General features: G+C 45.4%; 1 protein-coding gene across 1 annotated transcript in view; it reads right to left on the bottom strand.

The window, feature by feature from the left end:
* Positions 1-10455, bottom strand: part of LOC148508459 (putative aarF domain-containing protein kinase 2) — a 33982-nt gene extending 23527 nt beyond the window's left edge. The window contains 5 exon segments of the mRNA XM_088444515.1: positions 2248-2499; positions 3946-4041; positions 6062-6190; positions 9552-10209; positions 10211-10455. Coding sequence (XP_088300641.1) covers positions 2248-2499; positions 3946-4041; positions 6062-6190; positions 9552-10209; positions 10211-10455 — 1380 coding nt within the window.
* Between the last annotated feature and the right edge of the window lie 5884 nt (positions 10456-16339).

The raw sequence follows: 16339 nt of genomic DNA, 5'->3' as shown, positions 1-16339 counted from the left end.
AACGGTCAAGCCAGCCGGCCCTTTACTTATGACACAGGCGCACGTTTGGCACTACTTTGTTGATGCACGTGCGGCTACTGCGCACACAATTCACAAACACAGAAAATAATTTTTTTTTTGGTTTGGACTGGAGTGTACTTTCGGGGGTTACAGCACCCTTAACGGTCAAGCCAGCCGGCCCTTTACTTATGACACAGGCGCACGTTTGGCACTACTTTGTTGATGCACGTGCGGCTACTGCGCACACAATTCACAAACACAGAAAATAATTTTTTTTTTGGTTTGGACTGGAGTGTACTTTCGGGGGTTACAGCACCCTTAACGATCAAGCCAGCCGGCCCTTTACTTATGACACAGGCGCACGCTTGGCACTACTTTGTTGATGCACGTGCGGCTACTGCGCACACAATTCACAAACACAGAAAATAATTTTTTTTTGGTTTGGACTGGAGTGTACTTTCGGGGGTTACAGCACCCTTTAACGGTCAAGCCAGCCGGCCCTTTACTTATGACACAGGCGCACGCTTGGCACTACTTTGTTGATGCACGTGCGGCTACTGCGCACACAATTCACAAACACAGAAAATATATTATTTTTTTAGCACTTGGGGGGAGCACCCCTGATGGACAGAGCACCCCCTGGACAACACTACAGCACCCCTTTAGGACTGGGACACTGCACAGGACTTTGGAGTGGACACAGCCCCTATGGAGAACTGACTGCACAACACAGTCCAGCCAGCCCCTATGGACTTTGAAGTAGTGGACACAGCCCCTATTAACAACAGCAGCACAGCACAACACAGCCAGCCCCTATGGACTTTGAAGTAGTGGACAACAGCAGCACTACACTACACTACACTACACTACACAGCACTAACTCCCACCCTCCCTCTTCACTGTCCACAGCCGAGTGAGAAAATGGCGCCGACGCGGGTACCTTATATAGGATCCAAAACCCGCGAGACTCGGAAGGCGGGATGATGACGTTTTGCCTCGATGTCAGATCCGAGTCAGGCGGGAAAAGTCGAGCCTGACTCGGATCGGACTCGGATCGGGGGGGCTCGGGGGGGTTCGGATTTCAGAAATCCGAACCCGCTCACCCCTACTATGAATATTACTTTATTAGGTTAACAGAAGATCCTATGGGGCACAGACAGGTGATGGAGCAATTCATTGATATTCATCTATACTTTTGTTCTCTGCAAGCGATTATGCACTGTAGTAGGTATCACCTAAAAGGGGTTTTGCAAGTGACTGACTTATTTTAGATAAGCTGACTTCTCATGTGTACTGCACTGCTGTTCTGTGTGATCACTCTTCCCTGTGTAACAACAGCATAGTCTTTGAGTGCTGCTTGCCCTGCTGCTCTCAGTCTATCAGGGCTTCCCCAGCTGCTATCTCTGTGTGGCCAGGAGCTGACTTTGACAGATGGGTGAGAGTGAGGAATACAGTAGCAGGGACTGGATGGGTTACTCACTGCTCTGCCTTTGCTGTATACTGCTCCGTCCCCCTTCCTGTACACTCCGGACCAAGCTCCTACAACTGCTGCCTCACAATGTCTGAGGCTCTCCGATACGCGGCACTCGTTCCGCGGCTCATCCGCCTCAGGTAAGTCCCGCTCTCCTCTCCTCAGAGGTTCTCCTCAGGACATCACTACCCAGTCACCCCTGCGGCAGTCCCTTTTTATATCCATCAGTCGCGTGCGGGTCCGCTTCCCGCTCACCGCACGCGCTGCTCTAGCCTGTCTCCAGTGGGTCACTATGGGGATAGAATCCCCCTGTGCAGCGGCAGCAGTGGCATGTTCCTGGCCAAGAGCCCATTCCTATCCAGAGCCCAGTGTGGGCAGTCCATTTGTTAGGGGTGAAAACACACACCTCCATATTGGCAACTCCACTGCCCTACTATTGTAAAAGTACATGAGTTACACATTTCTTTATTTATATACAGTGAACATATTAATAAAATACCAACATATTGATGGAAACGGGGCAGTGATCACTGTAGGGGTGTCACAACCGGGCAGGCATACAACTTCCTAAATATTCTAACCGCCTACAGGGAGATACATTATAATATTACATTAAGTCTTGCACCTGCTTTTTCTCTGTTCCAGACACAATTAATCCATTAAATATGCCTGAGGTTACAATGTCTCTAAAGGTTTGCTCAGTCAGGTTGAGAGAAAGGGATCTTTTTGATTTCAACCAGTCCAAAAATGCTATCTTTCTAAATTCGTCTACTTACCTGTCCTAGTACTACTGCAGTAATGATGGCCCGAAAGTCCTCGAGATCTTTTTCCTGCAGTTGAGCCACAATGGAGACATCCAGCAAGACCAGCCTGGGTGTATTGTGCTGGGGGTGGATGTTTATGACAAGAGTGTCACCCATATCCACTAAAGTGGTCTGGTCAAAGGGTCTACAAGTGAATTGTTGAAACCCTTGCACTAAAATGTTAGTGGGGTGCAGTTCAGCATAGACGAAATTATCCATGAACACCTGGAAAGCAGGAAATGGCAATCTGTTAATTGGAATTTTTCAAACTCTTTGTCAGCTTCTTCATTACACTATTTTTGCCCGTTTTTTAAGCTGGGAAGGGGGGGGGGAGGGTTTAGAGCACTGGGGCCATCAGGTTTGGTGATCAGAATACATACTACATATTGACAATGACAGTGTTGACAATATTAATGTTGGCACACTATGCCGGATCCACAATATCAACAAGGTTAAATGCTACTTAAAGCATTTTAACAGTGCCAGCATATTCCTGAAAATATACAGTATATGCTGGTAACAGGGGTGATTTAAGAGAGGAGGTGGTCCATGTGCAGTCTTAGTGCAGGCCCCCTCCTCTCCAGCAGCGCAGAAGACTCTGGATTTGTGCCAGAGTCTACAGCGCATATGCAGGTCTCCTGGAACATGGCGCCCACTCTATGTACCTGGAGACATCTCTCCTGCGCATGCGCAAATCACCGGGAAAATGGCTACCGTGATTTTAGTCTGCAGCACCGGCAGATACGGTACTCCAGAGAGGTAGGGTGTAGGCTATGCGGTATAGGTCCCCCTGGACTCAGGGGCCAGTGGGCCTGATTCAGACCCGCTCGCAAGCGCTTGAGCGCTCACAAGCGGGTCGATGGTGTGCTCTGCGCACGTGCAGCGGCCACACTGCGCGTGCGCAAGCCCCGGAGTGAGAGAGAAATTCTCTCATTCCGTGGCTCACTAAAAAAGGGGCGGCTGTTGATGTTGATCGACAGCTCGCCCCGTTTTGTAGGAGTGGCGGGGGGGTGGCTTCACAAGCGGAGGCGTTCCAATGTGAACGCCTGCCGTTTGTGGGCTGCCCCACTGACATCACCAGCCCCAGAAGCTCTCTGGGGCTTGCGGCCACGAGACCCTACCACAAGGGTCTCGTTGCAAGCCCCGATGGTCGCCATGGTCTTGACCATCGTGACCATCATCCTGGCCACTTGCAATAGCTGTGGGTGGTCGCACAATAACAAAAAAAAACGCCCTGATTCAGAGCGTCCGTCTCTGAATCAGGCCCTGTGTGCACTGCACACCCTGCACCCATTATAGATAGGCCAGTGGCTGGTAAATTACTGAACTGTTAAATAAAATAAAACTAGAATAATCCCATTTACAAAACAAGTTAAAAAACAAGTTAAATTGGAATTTAAGCTTGCCGTAGTGCCTTTCCCCCAGAGGTCACCTTTCTTAATTTGAAGAAGCTAACTAATAAGGTGGCACAGTGTTTGTCAACCTGTGTGGCTTGCCTCCAAGTATTATGGTTTCCTCCCACACCCCAAAGACAGGAAAGTGAATTGGCTTAACCCGTGTCATAGTGTGGTAGGGAATATAGATTTGCAAGCTCCACTGCATTCACTGATGTGAATGATTAAATAGTCTCTGTGTAATATGTAAGTGTAAAATAAATAAATATTTACCTACCATTTTTAGCAACATGTCTACTCCCATCACCGCTATCCTCTCCTTGATTTCAGAAGATCCCATCTCTTCCAGGAAAATGGATAAAGGTTCACCATCCTATAAAAAAGAAAGGAAACCATCTTGTAACTCCACAGTAGCTGGAGAATCTCCCACAGTAGCTGGAGAATACCACACTGTAGACTGTCAATATGTTCATGGCTCTTCTCCTGATATTTATGAGTAACTTGTTCATATAGAATGAATACAAACTGAAAAGATTACTAAATCAAATGATATATATAACAATTATGAGTTTAAGTAGCTGAACATGAGAAACTTTGATAGTCTTCCCCAACCTACCAAGACGTTATGCAGTCGGGAAGCCGGCGGACCTAATCCCTACAGCCGGCTTCCCAATTGTCATATCCTGGCAAGGGTCTAAAGACAGGCGTCGATATGCCGAGGCCTGTCTTTAAAGAAGACTGATGCCCGGCATCCCGATCAAAGGGACGCCGAGCGCAAATAGCTGCGGGGGGGGAGGGTTAGGCACCCTCAGGGGGAGGTTAGGGTTAGGCACCTCCCCGGGGGACTTAGGTTTAGGCAGCGGGGAAGGGGGGGTTAGGTTTAGGCGCTTAGAGGGGGAATTAGGGTTAGGTACTGGGGGGGAGGTTAGGGTTAGGCACTCCTAAGGGAGTGTTAGGGTTAGGGGGTAGAATTAGGTTAGCTAATACTTACCTGAGGACGATCGGAATTTCCACTGCTGCCGGGATGCTGGTGTCGGGATTCCAACCGCCGGACGTGCGTCCGGCGGTAAATCATACCGATTCCAGAGAGACAAACCTGACTGGTGATAGTGGTCAAAGTTTGGTGGATGATGTTTTCGCTCTTTTTGACAGTATGGCCATCAATATTTTAATTAATCAAAGATTCCTTGAAACAAATTAAACAACATCTCAATTTGGTACCAAGGTTCTTTGGCTCATGTTATGTCATATAATAATATAATCTCTGAATCATATGCATCCACCCAGCAATGATTCACCTACAATATTGTGCACAAAGGGCCTGATTCAGAGCCGGACGCTCTGACCAGAGCGCTCGCTCTGAATCAGGGCCCTCCTCCATGAAAATGGAGCGTCCTCCTGGACGCTCGTATAGCTGTGGGTGATTACCCACAGCTATAGCGAGCGTCCATGATGATGGTCGCGATGGTCAAGACCATCGCGACCATCGGGCTTGCGACCTAGACCCTGCGGTAGGGTCTCGCTGCCGCAAGCCCTGGAGTGATTTTGGCTCTATCAGAGCCAAAATCACTCCCACTGACATCACTAGTGATGTCAGTGGGGCCAGCTTTAGACGGTAGGCGTTCCCATGGGAACGCCTCCGTCTGGCCGCCACGCCCCCGGCACGCCCACCAAAGGGGGCGTGCTGTCAAGCAACATCGACAGCACGCCCCCTTTGGTGCGAGACCCGGAGCGACAGCTTGGCTGTCGCAGTCCGGGTCTCGCGCATGCGCACGACGGAGCTCCCTCCGTCGTGCGCATGCGCAGTGGGGCAACATCGACCCGTTTGCGAGCGTCCTTTGCTCGCGAACGGGTCTGAATGACCCCCAAAGCTCCTGCATGACTCCATTTTCCTCAGACAGTCTGAGCTTTCTACTGGAGGCCAGGCGTACGGTGTCTATATTTTCCTACAGTTACAGTGAATGCTCTTCCTTGTTTGTATAAATATATTTTGCTATTTTTTTTACACACAAAAGAAAAAAATCCTTCAGATTGAAGAGAATATGACGAAAATTTCTGTATAAAGATGTGAAAGCCCTACATGTATAGCTAAGTTGGCCATTGTTACAGTTCTAAATATTGAATGAAATACAGTATAAAGAAAAATATTCAGCCAGAGCGTCATTTAAGATATATCAGTTTGTAAAGATTATAAATCAATAATTAAAAGACCATTTATTCCAACTTTTATAGTCTGACTTAATTTCACTTATTTTTGTAAAGATGATAAACTAACATAATAATCTAGCGTATACCAGTAAAACAAACGATCATTTTGATTGGTTGTATTTCTCCTGTACAATAATCGCTAGAGACACAACCCTGGAACCCTTGGATGGGTGCAGTCTACTTACTTGTCGGGTCATCAGCATTTCAAACTCCTCCACAATTGCTGGCATCCACCTAAATCCAGGGATAAGGCTCCAAGTCTTTATAAGGAAAAGGTCTATGTTTACTTGCTGCCTAAGACCTGGGTGAAGGACCTGGTGGTAAAATAAGAAGAACTATTATCAAGTATAAATTCTTTGGCCCGGGTCTGAGTAGAGTTCCCTATAAACAGCTGTAATCTACAATGGAACAGTTCAAATGGGACCTTTGGGGGGAAATCTATTGTCATTATTGGACTAAATTGCATATCCTTAAAGTCCCTCTCAAGGATGGTTATGGAGTCCTATTCAGAGAAATTCATTGTAATAAACATAGGGATTATTGATCCCTATGGACAACGCACATACAAATTTTGATCTCTGGGACTGGAAAAAGGGCACAAGTAAATCATGAATGCTACATTTGTGGCTCATTCAGGATTTAACACCTTGGGTCTGGTCACCATAGGGAGCAATGATCCCCATTCTTAGATGTGTCCAGGCTACACTTATTATGTCCCTGAATGGACCATTGTTGTGCTCTGCTTCTGCCTACACTGTTATCAACTTGTATTTTATGTCTAGGGGCTCCTAAGGGATAGTTTTAATATCAAGAATTTGACTAATTCAACAAAACATTTCTGGTAAACAAATTGTGAACAATCTCTGAGTAGAAGCAACAAGAGTATTATAGTGACGCGTAACAATTTGTTTTTCAATGAGTGTCATTATGACTGAAGCTTGATCCTGGCAAACTTGTCTACTTTAGAGGGTTGATTCAACTAGGGGTGAACAGGGTGAAGTGCCTTGGAAACACCGGCAACAACACCTCATCTCACCCCCATCTCACCCTCATCTCACCCCAGACCTACAGATTTTTGTACACATCTCTATGGGCCCCACTGTAAGTGCAGCATATGGCCAGCTTCTCTGCAGCACTAAGGAAGGGTCAAATGCTTTGCCGGGAAAAATAACATTATTTCCTCTATAAATAAACTTGTATTATGCATTACAGAAGCTAATGCAGCCCATGTTCCCATTCTGCCAACTCCGAACTGTGGATAGCGATAAAATAAGCAGGTCAGCAGACATCGATGATCGGCGATCCTTCAAGGAATCGGGGAAATTCCAAACATTTTCGGTTCAGAATTGGGATATCGAGATTGTCCGGACATGTTAGATTTCTCGGATACCCCAACTCCTGTGTCGGTAGAAGGGGGAATTGCCCCAACCCAATCTAGATGTATGAGTCTCATAAAAATAGGGAGGAAGCCATATTTGGTGTTTTTTTCAGTGCATTGATAAATGTTGGATGTAATTTCCAAATCACAACTAGATAATTTTAAAAAATATATTAATATATATATATATTTTTTTTCAGTTGAAGAAAATTATTTATAAAATATTTTGTACAAAGTGGTGTTTAATTTTCATGACTTCTTAATCATGAGCTTGCTCAGATGGTCATTTATATCACTGTTTTTTCTAATTTTGGCCCTCATTCAGAGCCGTACGCTCTGAGCAGAGCGCACGCTCTGAATGAGGGCCGGGCTCCATTTTCATGGAGCGTCCTCCTGGACGCTCGTATAGCTGTGGGTCACCACCCACAGGCTATACGAGCGTGATTTTTGATGGCCGCGATGGTCGAGACTATCGCAACCATCGAAATTGCGAGCCGGAGCCTGCGGTTGAGGTTTTCAACCGCAAGCTCCGGAGTGATTTTGGCTCTATCAGAGCCAAAATCACTCCCACTGACATCACTAGTGATGTCAGTGGGCCGGCTTCTGACGGGAGGCGTTCCCGTGGGAACGCCCCCGTCAGGGAGGCGTGCCCCCGGCACGCCCACCAAAGGGGGAGTGCTGTCAATCAACATCGACAGCACGCCCCCTTTGATCAGACACAACGAGCGAAGGACTTTCCTTCGCTCGTCGCGTCTGGCGCATGCGCACGACGGAGCTCCCTCCGTCGTGCGCATGCTCAGTGCATAACATCGACCCACTTGCGAGCGGACAGCCGCTCGCGAGTGGGTCTGAATCAGGCCCTTTGTTTTTAATTGTGTCTTTTCCAGTGGCAAACCACCAGTTTGCACAGTACCCGGCATCTGCACACAGTACAGGCCGCCATCTTGTGGGTGTTCCAATATTCACTATGCAGTCTATCAATTTATTAAGGACAAGAGTGAATTTTTTATATTTTAAGCACTATCATACTATCTATATCGTGCTTCAGCCAATCAGCTCCTAACTGTCATCTGTTTGAAAAATCACAGTTGGGAGCTGATTGGCTTGAGCATCATTTATCATGTGCAACGAGTTTTATCACTTGTTGCGTATAATAAAACTTGTTGATAAATGAGCCCCTTAGTACCACATGCAGAGCAAAAATTTTTCTACCTGGTGGTTAAGCATTTTTTTCATAAATATTGTATATGGTCTAATTGTATAGATGTGTGATCACAGCACCGGCTGTCTTTTCGCGTTATTGTTTTACTGAAAATGCGTCTTTGTCGGAATGCGCTGATTCATTTGATATGCAACACTTGTATCTCTGTGCGCGACTGAATCTCTGATTCTATATAGTAAGTGCTACTATGCAGCATCTGCAGCTTGTTTACAGGTTCCGTTGTGCTTTGTATACAGACTGAGGGCCTAATTCAGACCCGCTCACGAGCGCAGGATGCTCGCAAGTGGGTCGATGGTGCCCTAATGCGCACGACGGAGGGAGCTCCGTCGTGCGCATGCGCGAGACCCGCATAGCGACAGCCAAGCTGTCGCTCCGGGTCTCGCACCAAAGGGGGCGTGCTGTGGATGGTGACTGACAGCACGCCCCCTTTGGTGGGCGTGCCGGGGGTGTGGCTGCCAGACGGAGGCATTCCCATCACTAGTGATGTCAGTGGGAGTGATTTTGGCTCTGATAGAGCCAAAATCACTCCAGGATTAGCGGTCACCGAGACACTACCGCAGGGTCTCGTCGCAAGCCCGATGGTCACGATGGTCTTGACCATCGCGACCACCATCATGGACGCTCACATAAGCTGTGGGTGGTAACCCACAGCTATGCGAGCGTCCAAGAGGCCGCTCCATTTTTAGGGTAGGAGGGCCCTGATTCAGAGCGAGCGCTCTGGTCAGAGCGTCCGGCTCTGAATTAGGCCCTCTGTCACATACAGATATACAAGTGTTGCATATCAAGTTAATCAGCAGAGTCTCCTGGTGTATCCTGGTCATTTTCTGCAAAAAATACACTTTTGTCGATTTCCAAAAGGACAACTTGTAGATGTTATCCAAATGTATATCCTAAAAGAAAGATAATTTGACCCATGGCACAATTGATATACTTATTAGTTTTACATCTGATTGTAAACATTGTAGGCTGAATATGGTCTTTGAGATAAAAAACAAAAATAAATGATTACAATGCGAAGAAATTCCTTTATGGAAGAAGAACATATTTTTGGTAATTTGGGTTATTTAGCACTTACCTTTACTGCCACGCATATTAAGCGATGTAAATCTTCCTCTGATCCTTCCGTGAATGAAAGAGACTCATGGACTACTTGCTGGATAGGAATAATACCTTGGTGTTTTGGAGAAACATTATCAGCTTTTTTCTGAAGGTGGAAATATCCCAAAACTCCACTTTGAATTTGAGGCCTGGGAGGTGGGAGGGCTGAGCCAAGCTCCACGCTCTCTACCAGAGACTGAGATTCCAAATTCTGAACAAAGGAAAGGTCAGTGTATGCCTTGTATACTTGGGACATACAGCCAGAAGCTATAGGGTACCGGTTATAGAACTTCAGTACATGTCTGTAGTCATCTCCAAAGGCTCGCCTCAAGCAGAGCTCAGTGTACCCCCAGGTGTGTGGGGTCACATTAACATGTAGTTTGGAAAACATGTCACAGAACTCTTCAGAGAAAAGGTCTCGCCGTGTGCTAGCCCATCGGTCAAGTTTAATGCAGGCAGGGCCTGACGACTCTGTGGCCTTCAGCACAAGATGAAGCCAAAGAGAATGAATACTTGCTGAAATTAATGTGAATGGATAAGCCAATAACAGTGGTCCAAATTTGAAGAAGAGAATGCAAGAGCGCAGACCAAAGTTAATAATGAATTTGATTTTCTTCACTAGAGTCTTTAGTGAACCGATCATCTAACGAAGGTTCAGATTTCAGCACCATCTGAGCTGGCTCCTCCTGTTGGTATTTAATGCCACAGCACATCAATGTTATCTTTGGCAAGAATTTTATCTTGCTACGCATTACTGTGGGTCTCTGATATTGTAATGCAACATCCCGCCACATCAATCTAGACAGATCCCTGGTGTCCTTAAGGAAGCTGATCCTATGGCAAAAGGAGAATCTGGTTCTTAGTCGCAAAGCCTGTAACATTTTAGGACAGGATCAGGTAGATAGAAATGAGAATTGTGCTTCCCTCCTAGGAAGCATCAATCTGAAATCCCTTAATGAAGGGCTGAGCACAAAAGTGTATCTCCATCTAAGAGACAACTTGTGAGCTACTAATGTCTTCCCTGCCGCTCTGTGGGAATGAGTAGCCTATGACATCACAGACATACAAAGTTCCAAACCTGGAATCTTCAGAGCAGCAACGTTCTAAACACTGTGACCTTGTAAGTTAATGTCAGGATGGCCACACCTGCAGTGATGACATTGCCTCTGTTAACCCTTGCATAGCAAAATGACCCTAAGCATGGTGATTAAACCAAAGTGAAGCTGAGATAACAATAAGTACAGCCAAAGTTACAAACAGCTTACTTTGATAATGATATACAGCATGTGCCAGTGTACCAGTCTCTCAATAATCATTTATAACCTACTTGTAAGATATTGATCCCCACATTAGGTGCCAGCAGGGGCACCAAGAGGAAGGTGACCGGGTACTAATTACCCAGGCCTGTTGAAGAGGTCCGGCAGTATTGGCCTTGCACATATGGGGAAAAGGACATCCATAGAAATTGAACAATTATATCCGAATAACATCACTGCGCATGTGTTATTTAGTGCTTAAAACCTTATGCTGGGTACACACCTGACAGATATATTTGCAGATGACGGTTGTTCATACACACTGAACAACCATCATCCGTCATCTGGCCGTGGGTCCCACTGGCCGGAGGTCGGCAGACCCGATATCAATTGATTGGCCAATATATCTGCCAGTGTGCAACCAACACTCCTGTTCTTAGTGAATTTTTAGACTACTGTATGTAGTAAATATTGGGTCACCAACAAAATGACAGCCTGAGCTATGTACTACAGTGTAAACTGCTGGTATGTCACTGGAATCAGAATGGGCAAATTATTATGAAATAATTAAATAATTAGCCAAATTTATAAATAAGATTAATTAAAAGGAAACTCCACTTCCAACATGCATATTTTAAAAATTATATCAACCAACCGCTAGGATGATTTCCAAAATGCATCTTTCCTTTGCTGGCTCCTGGTTGAAAAAAGGTAAATCAATAATTTATATTATGTATATTGGGCCTGATTCAATATGGATCGCAACTGTGATTGCAATATCGATTACGCACGCAGTCTCACTGCGAACATATGCTAAATGCGAACATATGCTAATCATCTGCGATCGCTATGCCGTCGCAGCAAAACATAAGGACACCCACCTTAACTTACACACATCTATAATACTTAGCAAGACGGCAAAACTATCAGTAACATCGAGTGCAATCGCAGCCTCATGCACACTTGCACAAGGTCTGACCTTACTCAGGAATTGCTAACCTCGTCGCACGAGTACAGAAGCTGTGTATGGCATCGTAGTGCCTAATTTATGCACGCCCCCACAACGGCGTTCAAGCGCACTGGCACGCCTGCATTTCTCCGACCTACCCCCATCACCACCCCCAAACGGTACTTCCTGTGAATCACTCTGCGATGGGTCTGCACAGTCCTGATCGCAGTGAAGTGTTTGTGTGATGCATGCGTAGAACACAATAATCGTTTGATTGCGTAACCACAGTTGCGATCCTTGCTGAGTCAGGCCCATTATATTAAAATGGTTTCTATCCTTTCTGCTTGTGAGTTGGAGATTTTATCTAGAATTTATCAATTCAGTTTTGACAGATAGTACTGCTTTTTCCCTCACTATTCACTACAGGCAGCCAATACTAATGCTATTTTTTGTTCCATGTTTAAAACAATATGTACTGTAATTTCTTTGCAAAGCATTTAACTCTTAAGTATTGCAGATAAGTCGATCAGTATACATGGTGCTGGGCACTGCTGGAACCCGTGTCAAACAATTAATTGTTATGTTAGCATCAGGTCTTTTTCCCTGGTCTTAGAGCCTGATTGCGAGATTTACTCAATGCCGATATTTACAGACTTAGCGACAGTTTGCCATTGCGCATTTGGGAATGCCACACTATGGACACGCTGCGATTGTTTTGCGATAACGAAAAGTCAATGACAGGTAGTCAGCATTTGGGGGTGGTGGCTGGGTGGCTAGGCAAAGGCAGGTGTGTTGGCACCATTCAATCTCCATTTTTGGGTGCACATAAATTAGCCATTGCAATCTCCTTTGGAGCATGAGAGCTCTCTACCTGTCAGGAGAGCTGCAGGGTTTGTGGCTGGTCAGACTTGACTTACAAACTTCGTGGCTGCCCGATATGCATCGATGTTACAAATGTTTACCCTGTTGTACGTGATCGGACTGATATGAGAAGGCAGCAGCTAGGCTAAGCTTTAAAAGGCATTATCATATTTTAGCAACTGTGACTAGTGAGAGAATGCTGTTGCGATTGCATTAGCATGAATCTTGGAATCAGGCCCTTAGTCAGCAAGTAAAAATGGACCTTCTCCTTATAAAGACCTAGAGTCAGATTTTTAGCTTGAGTCTGTCAAAAACGTAGGTTGTTTGCACCTTCCGAGGGTTCTAGGGTTGTGTTGTGGTCCATGTCTCCATCGATGATTGCATGGGATAAATACAACTAATCCAAGGAATAGTTTATGTCTAATTGGGGTACACTGAACATATGTTACATAATCATAATTTCTAAAATTGCGTGGTACGTTCTCAATTATCTTTAATTACTCAGTACACATTTTTACAAATTGATATGAAGAAACTCTTTCCTTGATCGTTTTACCTGCAGCTATTGCTATAAATGTAACAATGGCTGACTGTGACATTTCACAGATCCGTAGGGTTTACAGAGCTTATTAGTATATACATGTTCAACATCCCCTTCTCATCAATTCCAACCTGATTGTTATATTGTGTCAACTATTTATATAAATATATGTGCACAAACAAGGAAGAGCATCAGCTTTTATAGTAGGAAACTAAAGATTCCAAAAGAAAGACCTTCAGTAGAAAGAGCAGACTGTCCGAGGCAAATAGTCATACAGATGTTTTGTCCATATATTAACGTCATATTAAATGACTGTAACATCTGGGCCATAGAAATTTGGGGTCTTATTCAGACCCGGTCGCAAGCACCGATGTGCTCGCAACCAGCGATGGTTAGCCCTGCGCGCGCGCAGCGGCCACACTGCGCATGCGCAAGCCCCGTAGCGAGAGAGAAACTCTCTCGCTCCAGAGCTCTCTACAAAAGGGGCGGCTGTCGATGTTGATCGACAGCTCGCCCCGTTTTGTAGGCGGGCCGGGGGGGTGGTTTCCAAAACAGAGGCGTTCCTTAAGGAACGCCTACCGTTTTGTGGGCGGCCGCACTAACATCATCAGTGATGTCAGTGGGGAGCTTCCTGCTCGATCAGAGCAGGAAGCTCCCTGGGGCTTGCTGCTGCCGAGACCCAACCTTAGGGTCTCCTCGCAAGCCCCGATGGTCGCGATGGTGTTCACCATCGCGACCATCAACCTGGTCGGTCGCTAAGCTGTGGGTGGTAACAGCTTACCTAACGACCAGGAGGCCGCACTTCAAAAATGAAGCGGCCACCCTAATTCAGAACGAGCGCTCGCTTCTTGCAAGCGCCTCTGAATGAGGGCCTTGGTCCCAAATGTGGATAATATTTCAAAGCAGACTCTCTTTTTTTGGGGCACTCTTATTGGTTTAAATGATTTACCTAAAATATAACTTTTATTCGTGTTTCTTTAAAATAAATTAGTCAAATATATTTGAAAAATATTAAAAGATTTGTAGTACACAAAACTAGGGTATACATACAGTTTTCAATCACCGATAAATTCCAGATATCAATTATTTTCCACATACAAGGATCCACAATTTCCTCTTTTCGGAAATAGATGCTGTTCCATAAAAATAAAAGTGAATTTATTAATTGTATCACACCTACTGATCATAAAATATACAGGTAGGTCATGCAAGAATAAGCGAATTTGAATTCCGTGTCAGTACCAATATGAATATTCTGAACACATAATAACAATTCAGTTTTACCATGGTTTGAATATTTGCACTCAAAGGTATTGTAACTTCAGTTATTACAAATACAAAAGTTGCTAACAGAATTATACATGAGAACTGCCAAAGCTGTATTAGATAATTAAATCCAATTTATAGCAAAAAGGTGGTTACTAAGATTCCTATCTAATAGACACAGTATATGCAGTGGTAATATCTAGCCACCTCTATTTCCATTATATATCAACTCAATATGTTGAATCATCTGGTCGCTACCAGCACATGTGTTGCAGATACACAGTATGGTACCTGAAAGAAAGTGACACAACTGATCGTTTGGCAGCACGCTGGTATCATGAAGACAGTGCAGCGCATGCTGGTGGGTGTCCCAATGAGAGAGAGTCGGAGGTCTCCATTCGTGTGTGTAGCGATATCTGTGCTTGTGAGTAGGGGTAGTGCCGGGAACATTGCACTTTAAATAAAGGAATGCATATCACGTCTGATGAGAGGATCACGGTGTGTCTGCAGGGTTGGTTCCCAAACCGGCGGGTCCCATATGAAGTTACTAAGGAGACGATCGTTTCGCCTGGACGGCTTGCTCACTTCCTCACTGGGGAGACCTTCGACTCTCTCTCATCAGGACACTTGCCAGCACGTGCTGCTCTGTCTTCATGATACCACCGTGCTGCTGAGCGATCAGTTGAATCTTGTTAATTCTGACTCAGGGGAGCACCACCAACGAATAATAATTGATGCAGGTTAAGGTGCCCATCCACTAGGCGATCAAACTGAGCGACTGAATGATAATGACGTCGTTATCGTTCAATCATTCATTAATCGTTTGAAGATCGTTCACTAAAATGTCTAAAACGACCAGCGATGCGCGTGCCCCCTAGTCGTTTTAGACCATCTATCATCGTGCAAACATGCTTGTCAATCAGACAATAGCATGTTAGCAGATGATTGATGTTCCTACACTGAACGAGCAGTCAACTGACTGCCCGTACACTTGCTGCAGGAACTGCCGGTGATTGACATCTCAACTGGGCGGGCAATTTCAAATGCCCTCCCAGTTGTGATGTTAGCACCGACACGTCAATCGGAAAGTGTGTATAGCTTACCTGATCAGCTGCACTGTTTGCGCAATGGTGGGTCAGCAGAGAGATCTGCCTGGTGTGTACCTACCTTAATTCATGACCCCTGTGATGAGCGGCAGCAATGCTAACCACTGTGCAATCATAATAGTGAGCCTTGGTGGACATTTAAAATGGTTAAAAATAATAAATCAGTTAACCACTAGACCTGCTGCTTGTCAAAAAGGTCACTTGTTAATGTCCTAAATAGCCACACAAACAAAGAAAACCTTTTTCAGTGCTGGTCTTATGATGAAAGAATCAAATTCCTGCTGTTTTCTACACATAGGGCCTGATTCCAAGATTTACGTTAATGCAGTCGCAAAATAGCGAAAATATGCTAATGTCTCCAAAAGCTTACCTGAGCATAAGGACGACCACTGCAGCCTTCTCATATTAGTCCAAGAAAGTGCAACAGCGCAAGCATCGGGAACATTTACGCAGATCGGGCAGTCACGTAGCTTCTGAATGGAGTCTGACCTGTCTCAAACACTGCGGCTCTTCTGACACACTGAGAGCTCTCATGCTGAGAAGAAGATCGCAATGGCTCATTTATGCATGCCCAGTGCTTAAACAGTCAGACACACCTGTGTTTTTCTAACCACCCCCGGTTACCTCCCCCAAACGCTGACTACCTGTCACTCACTTTGCGAGTGAATCCTATGTGTGAACATAATCTCAATACAATCGCTGTGCGTGCACAGTGTGGTTTTCGCGCATGCATAACGGCTAACAATCGCTCAATCCCAAGAAACCCACTGGTGAGGAGAATAAGTC

Source organism: Taudactylus pleione, unplaced genomic scaffold (genome assembly GCF_031769625.1).
Source record: "Taudactylus pleione unplaced genomic scaffold, aTauple2 ptg000366l, whole genome shotgun sequence".
Lineage (NCBI taxonomy): Eukaryota > Metazoa > Chordata > Amphibia > Anura > Myobatrachidae > Taudactylus > Taudactylus pleione.
Note: the sequence above shows the minus strand (reverse complement) of the source record. Positions and strands in the feature narration are given on the sequence as shown.